General features: G+C 40.3%; 1 protein-coding gene across 1 annotated transcript in view; it reads right to left on the bottom strand.

The window, feature by feature from the left end:
* The window catches only part of Runx1t1 (RUNX1 partner transcriptional co-repressor 1), a 123,132-nt gene that overhangs the window by 28,289 nt on the left and 74,849 nt on the right, over positions 1-19,994 (bottom strand). The window contains exons 5-8 of the mRNA XM_059255652.1: positions 18,166-18,347; positions 7,024-7,274; positions 1,613-1,698; positions 850-1,051 (exon numbers count right to left, since the gene is read on the bottom strand). Coding sequence (XP_059111635.1) covers positions 850-1,051; positions 1,613-1,698; positions 7,024-7,274; positions 18,166-18,347 — 721 coding nt within the window. The remainder of the gene's footprint in view (positions 1-849; positions 1,052-1,612; positions 1,699-7,023; positions 7,275-18,165; positions 18,348-19,994) is intronic.

Genomic DNA, 19,994 nt, shown 5'->3' with positions numbered 1-19,994 from the left:
ACTATAAGTAATAAAATCAAGAGTAAACGATCTAAATAAAGATAAATAATAGGAGTGCTACATTTTTTAATCATTAATTTTCATGTGGCATAAGCACACTGTATAGCATTCTTGTCTCCCATCCAGAGGGGCTTTGGGGAAAGCTGGCTTCTGTTTGTTTGATGAGACATAGCAACAGAACAAGACTGTCTTCCAGACTAGGTCTTAATGAAAACTTAGAAAAAATGCTGAAGAGATAGCTCAGCAGTTAAGAGCATACACTGCTCTTTCAGAGGGTCTGAGTTCAGCATCCATGTCAGGCAACTTACAATCATCAGTAACTCTAATTCCAAAGGAACTGACATCTTCTTCTGACCTCCACAAGCACAGTACTCGCGCGCGCGCACACACACACACACACGCGCGCGCGCACGTGTGTGTGTGTGTGTGTGTGTGTGTGTGTGTGTGTGTGTGTGTGTGATTCCAAAAGTACATTCTTTTAAAGAGACCCATAGAAACCTTGCTGGAAAGTTGGCACCCCAGTCACATGGCTGAGCATGTATGTTGGCAGGTTTGAGGCAGAGTCCCTTCTTAATAACTAGCTAATGAAGGAGGGCACAGTCTGGTTCAGCTCTGAAACTCTGCCATAAGCTCAGTATATTTACCTGGAAAAAGTTTGAGTTTTATCACCATTTCGTAACATACCAGTTTGCCTACTTTCCTTGAAGTCAAGGATATAGAAAATGCTTACTGACCTTAAATTTCCTCAGGACTCCTTATTTTCAGAAACACATGTTTAAAAAGAGTCGTAATGAATAGAATATGAAATAGGTGTTCAAGGTATTCAATTGAGAAACAAAATGAAAGTACCTAAAGCAACTGGGTCTGGGTTGACGGGACTCTGCTGCCTGGAGTGGCTGCTGCTACTGCTGCCGCCCTTTTTTAAGTCCTCGGCATCACTGTAGCGCCGGATCCAGTAATTCAGTTCCTCCCGGTCTGCTTCCTGACATCGTCTGAGAACAGTGAGGGATCGTCTCGTCTTTTCTACCATGTCCATTATACAGTTTAACAGCTATGTGAGGAACAGGAGGGAAAGACGATTATACACATCACCACAAATTAAAACGACGGATGAGTAATGAAACACACTGTTTCAAGCCAATGAAATGTAATATTTTCTTCCTGAAGGCTTTAGTGTAAGATTTTGATGGAAAGACGTTTGATGGAAAGATCTGAAATTCAGACCCAATAATTGAACAAATTCAACAGAAATGAGGAGGGTAAAAATAGGAGGTATAGATGGAGTCATGACAGATAAATACTTACCTAACAGTAAATTTGTCTTTTCAAATACAGAGTTCACTAAGCTATGAACCAAGTGACCCTTCCACAATAAAACAGTGACCTGCTGATCTGTGCTCTTCCAAGATCTAATATTTCTCTTAAGCAACATTCACATCAGTTTAGAAATCAGATCTTATGTTCTTCTTCAAGTATTCACTTTCACTACTTCAAATATTCACACTCATTTTTTTCCAAGAACAGAACATGCCATACCTTCAAAGCACTCACAAAAACCTCACCTCACTTGTTCATAAAACAATTTTAGCTCAAAATATTACTGATATCTTACATGATCAAGATGTTTCCATTCTTCTGCCCATTCTCTATCTGTTAGTCTGTGGTCAATCATTTCTTCTTGACGTGTGCCATGTAACCCTACAAATGTAGAGAAGAAGGTTTAATCGTGCTAAAGCCTCCAGCACACAGTCAATATCTGCAGTTAGCACACAGCAACAACTACAGGATGTGACACATAATGACTTTGTTTCTTTTTAATTAAGAAATTTTTTATTCATTTTACATATCAACCATAGACCCCCATCTCTTCCCTCCTCCCACCCAATATAATGACTTTGATAGGAGACCTCACAGATGAGAGCTGGGTATCCACATCGCATTCCTGAATTCTAAAGAACCCAAGACATCTTGTATTTACAGTAACAAGTTAGGTTGAAGTAGAGACTATATTTAGCATTGTGAGGCCCTGGGTTCAATTCCCAGAAATCAATCAATCAATCAATCAATCAACCAATTCAGTATCAAATGTGGCTATCGTGCATTAAAAATAAGGACAGTATAATTTATTTTAAGTGGGTTGGGCTATACTTTTTCAAAAGAAGCATGGTAAAAACTTCACATTTTAGCACACTTAGAGATGAATATAATCTTACTAGATCTTACATATCTAACTAGGTCCATAAACAAAAGTTGGGATAATATGAAAGCTACAAATGACCACTCAACTTACCAAAATGCAAAAAGTAAGAAGAAACAAGATCTTTCTTTCCTTTTCAGTTGTTTTGTTTGTTATTAGAGACAAGGTCTCCCCATAATGAGCAGACTGGCCTAGCACTCACTCTGACGCCCAGGCTGGCCTTAAATTCTCAATCTTTCCACTCTAGTCTACAAAGTGTTGGGAATTTGGGCAGAAACCACCATACATAGCACCATACCACAGTCTTTATGGGAAAAAATCAATACGCCAATCACAAAATAACCTATACATTTTCAAGGCAAAGAAAATGAAAATTCTAGCTCGAACATCATGTGTATTAGGCCTCTTTTGCATCACTGTTGTGCACACCTCTAATCCCAGCACTCGGGAGGCAGAGCCAAGAGGATCTCTGTGAGTTCAAGGCCAGCCTGGTCTACAGAGCAAGATCCAAGACAGGCACCAAAATGACACAGAGAAACCCTGTCTCGAAAAACCTAAAAGAAAAGAAAACTAACGTGGACTGGGAAGATAGTTCAGTCAATGAAGTACGTGCCAGACAAGCAAGAGGACCTAAATTTGGATCTTCATTGCCCATATGAAAACCAGGACATGCCTTTAATCCCAGTTCCTGGGGAGGCAGAGACAGAGGATTCCTTCAGCTCACTGGCCAGCCAGTCTAGACCAATCAGTGAGCTTTGGGTTCAGTGTACTCTGTCCCAAAGTAAGTAAGACGGGGATCAAGAAAGAGAACTAATACTGATCTCTACACTCTACATCCATGGGTACACACACAAATACAAGGCAACATGGAAATGTTTACCAAGTGAGCACCAGTTTTTGTTTTCCTAATACATGGTCTCCCTCTAGCCCTGACTGGCCTAGAATTCATGGCCAATCCACCCGATTCAGCCCACCAAGTGCTGACATAACAGACATGAACCATTATTCCTGGTTCAGTACTGACATTAATGATGAGATGTTAGCTGAGATGCTCACAGGAACACAAAGACCATGTGTCTCACTGAAAGGGCAGAAAGGTCTGATGAGAGGTCATCTTACAGAGTCACTTTGGACAAAGCCCCTTTACATTCTATTAAAGAAAGGCAATTAGTCTATGACATCATTTTCCACTTTAAATGGCTGAGTCCCTGCCGTTGGCTCGCACTCCTCACAATGTTACTCTAAACAGAAAACCAGGGCTAGCAAGTCTGGGGTTTCTAGACACGAAGGCCTCTTACTGGAAGGCCTTCTGTATGCACCAAATGACACTAGACTTAGAAGACACTGTGTTCCACTTACTGTGAAACATAAGTGCTTAGGAATCTTTCTCTGAGCTGATTTAGAAGGAAAAAACAGGATGAGTCACAAGGCTGTTTTCATTCATGAATATATGTGTGTCTATGACTGATTGGATTAAATAAATTCATGACAGTTCTTTCTTAGGATAAAAAAAAATGCCAAGTATAAAATGTTTTGCATTATTTCTGTCCAATTAGAAAGTATTCAGAGATACAATTTAAAACTTAAAATTGTCAATGCCACCTATTGGTAAAAAAGGAAAACTGCAAATATGTTTTACTGATTTGCATAATAGAAAAGACACTGAGGGAAAGTAATATTTAGTTATTGCTCTGTTTGTTGTGATTATTTCAAGTTGAAATGTTTGCAAATATGTAATTTTTGTTGACTTATTTGTTGCCTGTGTTTTTAGAGGAAAAAGCACTAATGTTAAAATTAGTCGTCACAGAAAACAACTAGAGAGTGATAAGAATATAAATGTGACAGGGACACTCATGACAGTGGCATCTAGGTATCTGCCTGTAAGGATCAAGAATTATAGAAGTCACAAATATGTCAAGGCTTCAGCTCACTACATCAATGCTGATCCACATTCTTAACGCCCAGGACAATTAATGAGTCATAGGATGTTTGGAGTTAATAGCAGCCCAGCATTTGTGGAACAGTGCTGGGCTCCATCCATCTCATTAAAGATTAATACCAATAACAACATTAGAAACATGTTTGATCCTCAGTATTTGATGAAAAAACATTGGACTGGCCCAATGTGTTTGAAGTCTGAAGGTCATTTTTTGGTCTAATTGAATTAGAAAAGGAAAAATTTCAGAAAATGAAAGTTTACTTTTATCAGTATCTCAGTTTCCCACACTTAAGTCCTCAAGCTCACATGGTTTGGACCACACTAAGACCACAGAAGGATGTAAGGGGGAAACAGGGACGATGAATAAAGAGGACACTGACCATTCATGAGACACTTGGCACTTAATTTGTTAGACTTAATTTGTTAGACTTAATTTGTTCTTAGCTTCAGAAAATTCTAGATAAATGGGCCCAAGTTTTAAGCTTACTGATAAACTAATGCTGCATATCAAGTGACTTTATTTAATTATTCTAATGAGTATATGTCCCTACATGTAAGAGGCATTTACACACCATACCTTAATGAAGATTTTTCTACCCTCAAAATGGCAGCTTGATGTAAGGCCACAGTTTGTTTCTCATACAGATTTTATTTTACATTAACACACACCAAACTCTGCCAGACTTTAGGGACGGCTAAGTAGTTGCACATATATCTAGAGATTAGCACTATTAGTTTTATAAGCTGGTATAATTAAAAGGTGCGACATATGGTCTAGAGAAAAGTGCATGAAACCAGTGTTTGCAGATATAATTCATAAGGGAACATTTCACATTACTGCATAAAAACACAATCAGTGCACATAAGCATAATTACTTCTGTGTTGATTACCCAATGGGACACAGTAACTAATACTTCGCCAAACACCAGTTGTTGCCTAAGAAAGAGACCATTCCTATGCCCACAGCTGGACATCTCTTGAACCAGTTTCACAGTGGCCAGGGGACTCCGCTGCTATTTAAAAATGAGAAGTTTTAGCTGGGCGTGGTGGTGAACATCTTTAATCCTACCATTTGGGAGGGGCAGAGGCAGATGGACCTCTGTGACTTTGAGGCCAGGCTGGTCTATGTAGTTAGTTCCAGAGTGGCCCGGGCTATATAGAAAGACTCTGTCTCAAAATATGAATGAATGAATGAACGAATGAATGAATGAATGAATGAATGAATGAATAAATAAATAAATAAATAAATAAATAAATAAATGAAAGAATGCATGAATGACTAAATAAGAGAAATGAGCAGTTATGGTTTTCAGGCATTAAGTCACAAATAAACAGTAAAGCTTTTGCAAAGGAGGTTGTTACTGTATCTGATGTATAGGTCAAAGTATCAGTCCAGACTGAGAAATAATATGGCCAATTCTGGAATCTCTTTAGAAATATTACCTGGTTGAACATCAGATTGGCTACTAAGAAAGCACAAATTATATGCTTTGCCATTTTTCTGACATGCTATATAAATGTAGAAATGGCTGTTGTGGGGGCCAGAAGTACTACCTACCTATCTCACAAGCAAAGCCTCAGTCATCTCCCCTCTCACTCTCCCTTGCTGCTGTCTATACATTCAGAAGGCTATGTGCAGAAAGGCAACAAGACCTGACATATGATACCTACTACTTCCTGGTAACCTAGTTGAAAATTTCATATCAACTTCTGCATATCAGGTATCTGCCAGTGAAGAAAACAAAAGCAACTGTCACTACTATTCAAGCTGTGGCCAGATGGTGGACTGTTTCCCAGAGTTCTGCATCCTCTGCTCAGTTTTCTCTTTTCCCAGCTAAACTTCATCCCTTGTCTGCTGCCCACCAAATTTCAAATTCCCCCTGCTTAGTAAATTTGCCAACAACTAGTTTTGTGGTAAAGGATGCCCCCTAATGTATGAGATCCAAAAAGAAGGGCAGCAGATTACTGCTCCCAGTGGTACCCTGCAAAAATTAGGAACTAAAGATGCCCTCAAGAACGGCATACTTACTAATCAATTGATGTCACCACCTCAACCACAGTCATATGTCACAGCTTACACCACTCATTCTGCCTCTGATGTTCCCATAGTTGACACTTGTCCTGCACAAGGTAATGTCTCCTAAAAACTTCACTTTCAGTAATTTGTGAATTGAAGGCATGGATATAGGCAAATAGAATATATATTTGCCCAAAGCCACTCCTTCCGTTTTTTGATATTTGATGTAAACTTGACACTAACTCTTATCCCTAGCATTTTTGAATAATGTACCAAACTATTCCTCAAAGAATACCTGTCAAGTTAGGCCACAGACAACATGCCATATAATTCATTGGAAATATGAAGTAGTATGGAGAAAGAAAATATAAAAATCAACTTTGACACAAAATTTCAGTGAAAGAAAATAATTTAAAAAAAAAATCTGTGGCCAGATCATACTTGAAACCTCATATATTAAGAAAGAATTCAAGGAAACTCCATCTTGCTTTTGAAACTAGAATTGATGGTTTATATTTAATGCCCTCCTCCAAAACCAAAAAGTTAATCTGTTCTCTTAAAGCATGCAAGTGATGCCCAGTACAGTGGTGCATGCCTAGAATCCCAACACTCAGGAAGCAGAGGGATTGCAAGTTTGAGGCCAACCTGGTTTACATAACAAGCCACTTCTCAAAGTTAATTAATTAGTTAGTTAAAATCCAAGTGATTTAAGAGACACAGCATATTAATAGAGTTTCTTCATAAAGGAGACAACATAAAGAGAGGTGTTTAGTACTATCAGATTACATGTTCAAACTGAGTTGAGAAGTAATGGCATAAATCTTCCAAAATCCAATCCCCAAAGAAGAAAACAGACCCTCCATTCTTACCCATAGGTCTAGTTCTGTCCCTGAGGTCCCTGTGGCTGGGGTGTCGATAAGAGTCCCTGTAGTGGTGGGCAATGGCCATATCATCCAAACGGTAATGCTGAGGTGGAGGTGGGGTGGGGTGAGGCAGGCCATTTGGCTGGTAGGATAAGCCATTATTTGGACTGTACCGCTGGCCTGGGCTAATAGTGCATGGTCGCTTGCTTGGATGTTCTGAGTGCAAAGGCTCTCTGTCAAAGCCATTTTCTTTGGTTCTGAGGAAGGAAGAAAAAGAGTTTTGTTTCATAAAGGAGTCAACATAGTTCAGATCCTCCAACTTGAGCTTGTGATGATATCCAAGAGAACATTTCTTCACTGGCCAGTAATCCACAAATTAAAGCTTCCCAGAAGCTCTATAGGGATCCACTAAAACCCATGCTCAGCCTGAAAGGATCACCAGGCTACGAGCAGAAAATGCCACACTTGTCACCAATCTAGCAAACACCTTCGCAGCTATAGTTCATGTGATTAAGTCAGAAATAAGAGGAAACCCAGTCTCCTTCTACAGATGATACACTAATCAGAGAGGTGCTTAATTTCTAGCAAGCTACCCTAGTAGCTGTTGCAAAGCTGGTTCACACCTATAATTCCAGCAGCAGAAAGGTTGAGGCAGGAGGACCGAATTCAAGGCCAACATCGGCTACCTATTGAAATCCTGTCGCAAAAAAAAAACAAAAAACAAAACAAAAAACCAACTCAGAGAAAAGCCCTGTTGTTCAGTGATATTTTATCAGAGTAGAGCATCATTACTATCGAGATGCATACTGTGTACCAGTCTATCCCACCTGGCATCGGACACCTGAGACTTGTGTTGTTGGAAATGGCAGTTTAAATGGCAATGAAATGAAGTTTGAAACTCAGTTTCCAGTAGCCACATTTCAGGTGCTTGATGGCCACGAGTGACCAAAGGTTACAGAACCTCAGTGTTCCCAGATTCTATTTGCATGAAATGATCCAACTGAACTCATACAGTAAGTCTAGAACCCCAACATTATCTTCTGTCACCAAAAAAAGATCAGTCTATAGTCACACGGATAGCTGAGGCTAAAAGGAAAATCTAGGTCACTTTTTTCTTATTATCTTAGAGGTGGAGAGTGATGTTGGGATTGAACTCAGGGAATCAACATGCAACTTTTCTATCACTAAGTTACACCCTCAGCCCTTGCACCTACTTGATTTTAAATTTGAGTAAATTCATCCCTAGAGAGTTTGTGTGTCCTGTCTGGGGTTTCAGGGTTGAAAAACAGGACAGGAATACCTCCAAATGAACTTCATCATGTACTGTACATCATTGTGAACTTGACGTTCACGAGAAATGCATTTCATAAAGGAAACCAGATACCTAATCACTGCTCCTAGATTTGCAGAGACAAGTATGACTAAAGAGGTTCTCGCTGAATAAATCTCTACTTCTTACAGACTAACCTAATAAACTCAGTAAGAAAGGAACAACTTGCGTCTCACTTTGGAAGCAGAGCATTGGTCATCCATTTTCCTAGGAAAGTCACCTTATAAGAATCTTACCAATTCACACAGGCTGCAGAGTTCCACGTGCCTTTTCAGTTTTAGGAAGATACATAGCTAGAGAGCCCATTAGACAGTTTCCTTCTTTCCTAGCATTGGTGACAGTCCTTGTCTGGTTATAGCAAAGGAGCCTTGGAGGGAAAACTGAATCAATGGGGTAGATAACCAGAGGCAACCGGAGTCTGCAAGGACCTTCCCATCTGTTCCTGAAGGGTGGAGTCCTGGTGACAATTTACACACACCAGCTAGGGGAGGATAAAGGGGTTGGAGGCCAAGAGTGCAAGCACCCAAGGAACAGAGGGAAAGTCTACAGAGTTTAATGTGAAATGAGTACACGCCCACTACAAGCTAAAGGAGATGAGAGACTTGGCCGATATTGGAAATGACAGCGGTTCATGGCCACCATGGGAACGGCAGCCAGAAACCTCAATGCTGCTCCCATCAAGCAAGCATATGTCTGCACTTAACATACTGACTCCATACATATTGATCACTGGAATCAGACTGAAGGATCCCATATAGCTCAGACATTACCTACATAATTTTTAAAGTGGAAAGAAACATTTTAGATATTGATTTATGGTGTCTGTCTGTGATTCTAATGTGTTCTTTCATATCCTATACATTTTTGAATAATACAGTTTGACATTCAGTACATATTACCAGCATACATCAGTTGGAAAGCAGTGAAGACCATGACGAGCTATGAACATAATGCTAACCCAGCACCTACCTTACTGGCAGTGTGGTGTAGTGGAAAGAGCACGGGACTGGAAGTCAAGAGACCTGAGAGCTAGTCCTGGCTCTTCCACGACTAGCTGTGTGACCTTGGGCAAGTCACTTAACCTCTTTGGACCTCAGTTTGCTCATCTGTAAAATGAAAGGGTTGGACTAATCAGTGGTTTTCAAACTTTGACACCTGGCGTGCATACAGGATTCTGTAGGCAATGAAGGACTGTTTGCCCTGCCAATCAGGACTTAAAAGTCCAGCAAAACCCACTGATTAGTCTTACCTGTTTTATAAAATGAGGTTCTGCCTAAGATTTCATTTTTAAAGAAAAAATAATCTGCTGCTAAAAAAATCAAGTTTGAAAACCACTGGACTAGATGACAGCTGAGGTCCCTTCAGGTTTGAAAACTCAACAATTCCAGTGCCTCTGTTACAATATTCTAACATGGCTAAGGGTATTACTATAAAGATTAAAACATCCAGGGACGATGGCTGTCTGGACAAGCTTAAGTGTGTAACCCAGCTATCACATGTCAAGTTTTCTACTGTGTTACAGAATGTATTATTTGTAGTTGTGTGTGTGTGTGTGTGTGTGTGTGTGTGTGTGTGTGTGTTTGTGTAGAAATAAAAACATACTCTAAATATCCTAAAGCAGCCCCTTAGCACTTCTATACACCAAAACATCTTTGACACATTTGTGTCACACAAGTACAGCTTATGGCTTTTGTTTCTCCTTCTTTCAGTGACATCAACAGCAACATGTAACAATTAAAGAGTCTTGCCAATTCTCAGATGGATAGATTTACTATCTATCTCCATTCCTACATGAGCCTCTGATCAGGGCTTTTACTTCAAATGACCCGAATACATGAAACAATGCCCATTTCCAAGCCCCAAAACGTGGACACAGCTAGGTCTGGAGTTTGTCCTCTCTCTTTAAGGCCCCTGCATTCTAGCCTGAGTCCCCTCCGGGGAAGTTATAAAATACATCTCAGTGAGAGTAGTTATAGTTCACAGCAGAGCACTGATACAGATCTAGGAAGCCTCCTTGGGGCACCCCTGTCTAGTTATAACGCTCACTCTACTCACGGACATGTGTCCAGAGTAGTAACTAAAACAACTTAATTGCCATTTGTCTCTCTGTCTTAGAAATGCCAATAACCATCTATACCTCATTTGCTTAGGTAAATTCCATATTTGCATTTTTATTTGTTGCCCTTTTCAAAGTGTATTAGGCAAAATTAAATACCTTTTCATTGTCCCAAAACAGCCTGTAAGACTTGTCTGGGTATAGGCAATGCTCCATTGCCTAAGAAACTACAGAATGGGGAAGACTGGCCCTGGTGTGGTGGTGTACACCTGTAATCCCAGCACTTAGGAAACTGACACAGGAAGATTGAGAGTTCAAAGCCAGACTATGCCACAGAGTAAAACCCTGTCTCAAAAAGAAGCAGCAGCTAAACTTCTAATCTTGGTTCCATAACAGGTGGATATATACCTCCATCAAGGGCCTTAGATGCCCACGTACTTGGGCTCAGCAGGCATTTCAAACTGAGTGGATTCCCCCTGCCCTCCCTTCCTTCACCACCTCTAAAATGTCTCTAGAACTCAGCACGTCTTCTGTAGACCTAGACTGTGTTGACGGTCTCTAACACACCTCCGGCCCATCCTCTCTGACTCGAAACGCTTTGATCCCAGCCTGTCTTATCACTGTCCCACTGAGCCAGCATCCAGGCACTGCCAGGGCTGTCCTCCCAACTTGCCTGCTGTTTGTTTCCACAGACACTACAGGCAACCTGGACTGTCCCTCTGAAAAAATGAGCTAGGAGGAGACACTACTATGAAATCCCTTCTGTCAAGCACAAAGACTTACATTATTTTTCTCTTAAACTTCTATGTTTATATCTCAATTTTAAGAGGAAAAAAATTCTATTAAAGAAAAGATTAAGAGTATTAATAACTCAATATCAAACATATCTTCCATCTTCTGACATGTGCTATTTGTTAAGATTTCCATAGCATGACTAACTGCATCTTGACTCAAAGGGGGGGAAAATCATTCTTAAAGCATAACTGTACAAGAAGTTCCTTCATAAATTGTTCAGAAATGGATGACTTTAAATAAGAATTCCACATCAGACACTTTTTCTTGATGTGCATCTGAAACAAACAAACAAAAAATATTGTCAATCTTCCTGCCTCTTTAAAAAGAAAATCAAAGCTAATCCTTCATGAAAACCTGTGATTTCTGTGTTTTGCTATCAGTCTGCAGGAAGGGAGACATTTAGATGACGAGGAACAGAGAAACAGATATCGGAATGCCACAGAACAGACACCAGGGGGCCAGACGGAGAAAAGCACCTTGACTCTCTCTATTGCTACAACTACCCAAGAGAGACACGCTCTGGCAACACACACAGCTGTCTGCAGAACGACATGCAAGGCAGGTGGATGTCTGCTACTCCAGCCGCACAGAAAACGCCTAGACCTTCAAAGATTTTAACATGCAGGTTCAGAGAGCCGCCCGAGCCTCCCTTCCCCAGGGGGAGGGAGGGATTTTTCCCTCACATGCCTCCTGACACTGACCGTCTGTTCCACAGCGAGAGTGTCACTCACTGTCCCCTTTGCATCTTCTAACCTCTGCCACTGCAGAAATAGCCCATGTTTTCTCTTACTGCCTTTATGTTCTAGCTTCCCATCTGTACACTCTAGTCGGAGCCCTCCAGTTTCTCCTGGTCACTGCGCCAATCTCCACGTTTGGTTCCTGGGCCATTCATGGCTATGTTCATTCAGGTCTTTAAGAAATACATCTTCTAAAAATAAATAGAGATTATTGGGGGAAGAAGTAATTTTATATACTATTGAAAATAACTGTAGTAAGATTAGCTTGAACAATTTTTCCAGTGAGAGGGGATTATTTTCTTTGTGCTTTGCTTTAGGTATTAGTATATGGAATGTACCACCCCAAGTTTCAATGGAAAAACAAAGATGAGACTTGATTTTTTCCCCTTTTATTGAAAATGGATTCTCTTCTCATACAATAGATCCTGATTACAGTTTCCCCTCCCTCTACTCCTTCCAGCTCCTTCTCTCCTTCCTCCCCACCATTTCTGACTCTCATTATCAAACAACAGCCTTCTAGGAGTTGCTGGGCAGTGGTGGTGCACGCCTTTAACTCCAGCACTCAGGAGGCAGTGGCAGGCGGATCTCTGTGAGTTCAAGGCCAGGCTGGTCTACAAAGCAAGTTCCAGGACAGGCTCTGTAGCTACACAGAGAAACTCTGTCTCAAAAAAAAAAAAAAAAGAAAGAAAAGAAAAGAAAAGAAAACACCACCAAAAATGTTACAACGAAGCTTAACACAATAAAATATAGTAAGATAAAACAAAAACAATCACATCGAAGTTAGCAAGACAAACCAACAGAAGGAAAAGAACCCAACAGAAGGCACAGAATCAGAGACCCACTTGTTCACACACGTGAATCACAAAGAGTTGGCTCCAGCATTTAGCTCTGCTATTTGCTGGCCATATGCACACAGGAGGCTTAACCTTCTAAGAAATTCAATGTTTCCATTTGCAAAACGAAGATGATTATCTTAGACCTGCTGAGAGGACTAGAGGAATGAGTGAATTTTATATATATATATATATATATATATATATATATATATATATATATATATATAAAACATCGAACAAGTTCATCAAAATATTTAGTTTTCCAGTGGTAGAATTAGAGGCCAGTATTAGGAAATCACAGCTTCAAGAATATTAGATGTTGAAGTCGGAGAATCTAGGGTTAGGATCCCCTCTTGTAAGGCATGTTACCTCAAATGTTGTATCCAACCTTCCTGAATCCATGCATAACACTGTAGGTTAGTGGTTGGATTATTTAGTATGGGGCCTGGAACATCTTAAGACCTCAATAAATAGTAGCCATTACTACAGAACTGTAACTGGGAACCCTTCATTCACATAACAGATACTGAGTTAGGCTGTGAGACATGAGTAGAGTCATAACATATTAGATGCAGGAACGAGTCCAGGCACCATCAACGGGAATATAAAGCTAGGCATTGGGAGTATTTGGAACAGCTGGATCCTACAGGAGTGGCAAGAAGGAAGGTTACTTCAGTTGAAGCTAGAATTCATGGTGGTGGAAATGTCCCTGCAACTACATCTTTCTCAGCCAATGCTATTTTACAAGAAGGCTTCATAACTGATATGACTAAGAAAATAATTACCAGAAATATTATTGCATACTTATTGAAACTGAAGAATGCATGAATGATACGTGAAAAATATGACTGTATGATTTAAAAAATCCTACTTTTTCATGGGATGCTAAATGCAGTTGATCATACAGGTTTAGTTCTTATTTATAGAGATGAATAATCATGCAGTTTTCCACTAATGTATAGCTACAAATTTTCTTTTTCGAAAATCAAGAAGATTGAACCCTCATTCATTTTATGAAGGAGAAATGAGCACACACAGGTCAGTTGGTGAGTCAGGTGATGCCAAACCTTACCTATTCAACCAACACAGTTTCAGAATGACAGACTTTTGAGCTCTAACCTTCGGCATTTACTAACTACTCATTAAGTCAGGAAACCTAGATCATTGTGGATTTTTCTATCATTAAAAAAGATGCATAAACCCTTAGAATGTTATACTATGGCATTTACCTACTTCTGCAATTACAGAAAAGAAATGACTTAGAGAATGAGGAAAACAATCCAATTCTTAACTGAGCTTTCCTTATTTAAATTCTGCACCCTCAAATCTATTTTGTACAACTGCAAGATTTCAGCACATAAATACAACCATTCTCCATTAGGAAGTTCTGTGACTTTGGGCAAATTTTGTAAGCCTTGATTTCCTCAAGTATGAAGGGAAGCAGTTGACTTGCTCCAACCATTCAATCCCTCCCAGGTGGCAAATTATGTAAGTTTAAGAATCAAACAAGTTGCTTTTTGAAATGTTTAGGGGGTGCATATCACTCCACTTCCACAGCTTCAGAAGCAGAAGGCGGAGAGTGTTAAACTGAGGAATGCCGTCGTATCGAGACGATGATAACGACTGAGAACTGGTGCCCAGGAGCAATCACGTGAGTGGGTTAAGAGAAGGCAAACAAGCCGTGGTCCCCATCCAAAAGCAAAGGTCATCTCATCTGCTTTTGTGAGTGAGAACAGTTTTCTCTGCGGAAGACAGAGTGACAGTGGTAACGCAATATTCAAGGCAGAACAGGTGCCTGCTAGACCAAGGCTCTGAGAAGAGAAAGACGACAATGAGAGCATCATACCAGCATCTTTCCACAACCTTCCTTTTCATTCCCTGGGCAGTGTCCAGGAGATGAAACACCCCCGTCCTTCTCCTCCCTATGCTCGTATTCAGGCCTGATGAGCCATCAGAGCTGCCGTACGGGGGACTAACTTCCCTCTGTTTGTTCATCATACATAACTGGTTCATAAAAAGAAACAGTGCCTCATCCCTTTCTGCATGACACATTATAAAATCACAAAAGGTCTCAAAGAAAGAAGAATGAATGAGAATAAATATCCCCTACAAATCAAAATTCTCCTTCCACAATATTGTGAGAAAAAGAATGATTTCAAAATGAAAATTAGTTTTTGGGTGTTTTGTTTGTTCATTTGTTTGTTTTAGGCTCTACAGTATTCTTCCACAGACCTACAAATTCTATTCAGGGACTCTCCGGCTAATTTTATAAGAAACTATAAAGCATTTTACTGTTCTGTATAGAAGAAAGCAAAGGAATGGTTTCATAAACTTCCCTAGAGAATCAACTTCTCTGTAAATGACAATCACACTGGCCATACTCAGTGGGGTATGTCTATAATCCTAACATTGGCAAGGCTGAGGCAGTAGGATCAGGAGTTCAACATCTTCCTTCCTATATATAGAGTCTGAGGCTGGCCTGTTACATGAGACTATCTCAAATAAAAAAAAATAACAATGATAGTTTAAAAAACAATAAAACATAGTCAGTAAAAATAAATTTAGGGATGAGAATGAAGTTAAGCTTGCCAAAGTCCATCCCCGAAACACACTAGCTTGGCAATCGTCACAGAATTTAAATCCCCCAAAGTTGTAAACAAAATATAGAGCATTCTTTTGTTCATGACATGTCATGAACAAATTACCAAAATGTGTTTTCTCCTCAGGTGTCAGCTTTTCCCTCTTCCAGTGACTGATGGCTCCCAGTGTTATTACAGAAACAGATTGATCTTTTTAATGAGCCACTTTAATAGACTTCGAAATCTCACCGTGGCTGCTCATCCATGTCAGACCATATGCACCAACCAAACATTCACTGAAACAACAAAACTGTGCTGTCAGACAGCTTTGTACTCTATAAAATTTCATATAGTAGAGCAGGATATACAAGTAAATAACCAGAGAAGAAGAAACGCATATGCAAACAAGATGCAGGAAATATATGCAAAATCATACTGTAGAGATCCATATTTTCTTGGCTCTGATAAAATTCCCACAAGATACAAATGTATTTACACAACATATTTTCATTACCCTTCCTCCTATTTGCCATCTCTCCATTATAGAAGACACATCAGCTTGAGAAAGAAATGTTCCATTCAAAAAACCTTCACAGGAAATCTGACTGTAGCTACTGTCCCTAAATAATCAAGACAGGGTAAGATGGGAAACTCCTAGTGTAGTCTACCTGACCGAATGCACATATGTGCACATAAGGAACCATCAGAACAAGAATGCTATCTTTATATTTATCAGAGACATCTAAACCTTCCCCTGTTATACCCTCCTAGAAATAAACTCTCTTTCTCACAATTTAGTACTTGTCTTCCTAGAAAGGTGGAATATCTCAGTACCTATACACAGTACTCACTTCCCGCAATGTTAATGTGTTTGGATTGGTAAGAAGTGCACATGAAAGCCATCTACCCTTGAGCATCTTCGTGGTTGATACACTCTCATACTTAGAATACATAGCTCCATTTAAAACCTGAAATGCTGAAGGCTTAAACAGCGACTCAGCCCTAACTGGGACATCTGTCTCACCCTTCCAAGGGCTCAGAGAGGATCACAGAAGAGGAAGAATGTCAAAGCAGGAAGATGGGGAAAGTGTTATGAAATGCAGTCCTCTGGACATGACATGGCTGTTCACCCATGACTCACAGAGCAGTGGCTACCTACATAAGACTAGGCCTATCAATATTGTATGATAGATGGGGAAGGGACTCAAAGGCCCTACTCCTCACTAAGAAGCTAGAGGCAGTTAATGGTTTCTAGAAGAAGGGTCAAGTTCCTTAGGAGTGTAGTCACTGATGAGTTTCCCTCTTCAAATAAAAAGTCCCAACTCATACTAATGCAAGAAACCATAATCATACTCAGTTGGCCACAAAAAGAGAAGAAGAAAAAAATGCTAAAAAGTGGGAGGGAGGACTTGTTGGAAAGAATTGGTTTGATTGAAGGAGGAAGAGGATAATTGGTGGGGTATATGAAGGAAGGCATATAAAATATAAACATAAGCATACAAAGCACACACACACACACACACACACACACACACACACACACGCACACACACACACACACACACACCTCAAAAGTATATAAATTTTAAGTCCTATGTTGAGCCAGGCTTGGTAGCTCATGCCAATAATCTAAGAATTTGGAAGGCTGAAACAAGAAGACTGTTGTAAATTCAAGACTAGCCTAAATTATACATTGAGACCCTTCTGCAAAAGGAAGAGGAAGAGAAGTAGGAGAGAGGAACAAAGGGAGGGTGGGAGGGGGAAGGAGGGAGAAACTTTATTTCAAGAGACTGGACTGTAACATAAGAACTGCTTAAGAGCATAGGTAATCACTGCAAGTAACGTGGCTTGATTGTAATAATTTAGATTTGAAAAGCCAGTAATGTGTTCAAGGGCAACTCATCTGGCCAGAAAGAGAGGTCTTGGGATAATTTCAAGGCTCCTAAGTTCCTGTGAATGCAGAACACAATTGTACCAGAGGTCTGACCTCTCAAAGCTGTTTGAAATGCAGAGAAAGACAACAGATCAAGATGGAGAATAAAGAGAGTAAAGACGGAAGTTCTAGAATATAGTTTCATTTTAAGCATCTTCATAGTTCACACATACTGTGCTAAATGCTGCTAGGACTTCATATTCAAGCTATGAATCCCTATAGCTGAAGTATTCATGAAAATAGTTTAATAGGGCATGTGGAAGCTTCATGTGTATGCCATATTCAACAATTAACCGGTGGGTCTAATGGTGAGGGGGCTTCCCTTTCCTCTCCTTAGACCTCTCAGGATCGAGACAGAGAACCCGATGGGATAAATATTGACTGGTAAACAATTTCTTTTCAGCAGAACTGTTCTGTTAGCTCTATGATATACCTGTTATTTTGACTTAGTTTATCTTGCTTTCCATATGTTTTCTCTGAGTTCATATAGCAATTTTTAGATCAAAGAGCTACTGCTCTCTGTTCATTGACTAACACATATAGGCCAGCTTTCAAATGCATCATGATTTCAGGAAATAGAACATCAACTTTCACAAACACTGGAGGGTAAAATCTATGGTTGGGTTAAGCTAGGCAATAAGTGAGACATTCACAGCTGAGATGTTTCTAAGAACCCTTGGCAGTACTTGGTACCCTCATCAATCATTCATTCTTTACATTCTAGTTTTAATAATGAAAGCTGCAGGTCAATCTGCACCAAAGCTGCCCAGGCTGGTCCTGTGAGAGATGGAGGCTAACAATTTCCAAGTGACCTAAAACATGTCTTCATACTTGAGACAGGAGGAAAAGCCACAGTTAGTCCAGGGGCCCCCTCCCTCTCACCTGTCTGGAGTTCGCCTCTTCCCGTTTTCGTTCACGTCGAGAAGCAGCTCTGAGGAGTCAACAGGGGAGGTGGTGCTGGCATCCAGAAGCAGCTGTTCATGCTGAGCGAGGTACTGGGCAGGGTTCTGTTTGGCTAGCCTTGCGCAGTGGAGGAGTTCACGCTGGAGCAGGGGCAGGTTGGCCTGCAAGAGCACGAGATGGGACAGTCAAAGGCTGCTTCTGGGCTGGCTACCTGCTGAGTTTGGTGCCTAAACCTTGGAGCAGCACAAGCAATGATGTAACCACACCCATGTCAGCCCATGCTTGCCTCAGGTTCAGTACTACAAGGTGCTTGGCTTGCTCCATAGCCATGTGTGAGGTGTTGGCCTCCTCAAGTCTCTTTCTCTCTCCTCTTTTTCCTGACTGCTAACACTTCCAGTGGCACCTGTGACTCCTAAGGGCCTCGAAACTGTGGAAGTTCTACAAGAGGTAAGAGTCAAGTTCCATCCATGAGAAAATGCTGGTTTTTCCCCAAAGAAAAAAAGGGTATATAAAGTACTCATAGTACCATTAAGCCCAGAAAAGCCCCCTCAGCACACTTGATTATAATTAGGGACTTGTTGGTCAAACAAGTCTCCTGAAATATCTTCTGTCACTTTCTAACTTCATATGACAGGCTGATAGATAATCCTGACACTCTCCAATGTAATAAAATAGGAGGGCAATTTTATACATGGTGAGATATCAAAACGAAACCAAGACAGCATTGTATTTACTATGAGCGGCTTTGATATTATAAATTCAGATTGTTGCTGCTTTTATTTATTTTCTTTATCTTTTTACTTATGGGGGGGCATAGCAATAGAAAATGAAGTACACTCACTTGTTCCCCAATAATACTTCACACTCAAAAATAAAATCAATAATACAAATGTCATCATGACTCAAGGATTTGATTTGTAGGAGCTAGACCATGTACACTGATTAATCCATCAGGTAGAAAAGCATTTCTAAATAGAGGACATTCTAGCTGCCTCCATGTTTGGGCCTGAGAGCCTTTGGAACAGCACCCTGGAGTGTTGCAGTAGGCCCTGGAGCTGTCTACTTGCACTTCAAATCCATCTGCTGAGAACACTGATCAAGGAACAAGCTTATTACAATACTAAAGCTGATTTTTCTTTTCTTTTCTTTTCTTTTTTTTTTTTTTTTTTTTTTTTGGTTTTTCGAGACAGGGTTTCTCTGTGTAGCTTTGCGCCTTTCCTGGAACTCACTTGGTAGCTCAGGCTGGCCTCAAACTCATAGAGATCCACCTGGCTCTGCCTCCCGAGTGCTGGGATTAAAGGCGTGCGCCACCACCACCCGGCTAAAGCTGATTTCTATACCCATGGATTTCCAGGTGAAGATGACTGCAACATTCTACACAGTGCAACAAGGGACAACGGCCTGCACGAGCTCAGTGCTCACAACAAACACTTTGTAATTAGTGAAGATGACCATTTGGAGCAATGTAGTTCCAAATGTTCTTAAAGCTCTTGTTTTCCTCCTTAGTGAAGGTAGAGTTACAATATACCATGTCATGAAGTAACAAAACAAAAGACACCTTCAAAGCCAAGCCTGGGGTCATACACTCCTACATCCCAGCTCTCAGGAGGCTGAGGCAGGAGGAAATGCCACTGAGTTCAAGGCCACCCTTGGCTGCACAGTGAATTCCAGGTCTGCCAGGATAACATGAGCCTCTGTCTCAAAATTAACATTTCTGCATGAGTACTTTTAAAGTTATAAGGAATCACGCTGAAGTACATGCCTAAAAATTAGATTATACAAAAGAGTATACTACAACCTTCCCTTTA

Source organism: Peromyscus eremicus, chromosome 2 (assembly GCF_949786415.1).
Source record: "Peromyscus eremicus chromosome 2, PerEre_H2_v1, whole genome shotgun sequence".
In the NCBI taxonomy this organism is placed as follows: domain Eukaryota; kingdom Metazoa; phylum Chordata; class Mammalia; order Rodentia; family Cricetidae; genus Peromyscus; species Peromyscus eremicus.
This window is presented reverse-complemented; position numbering and strand designations above follow the sequence as displayed.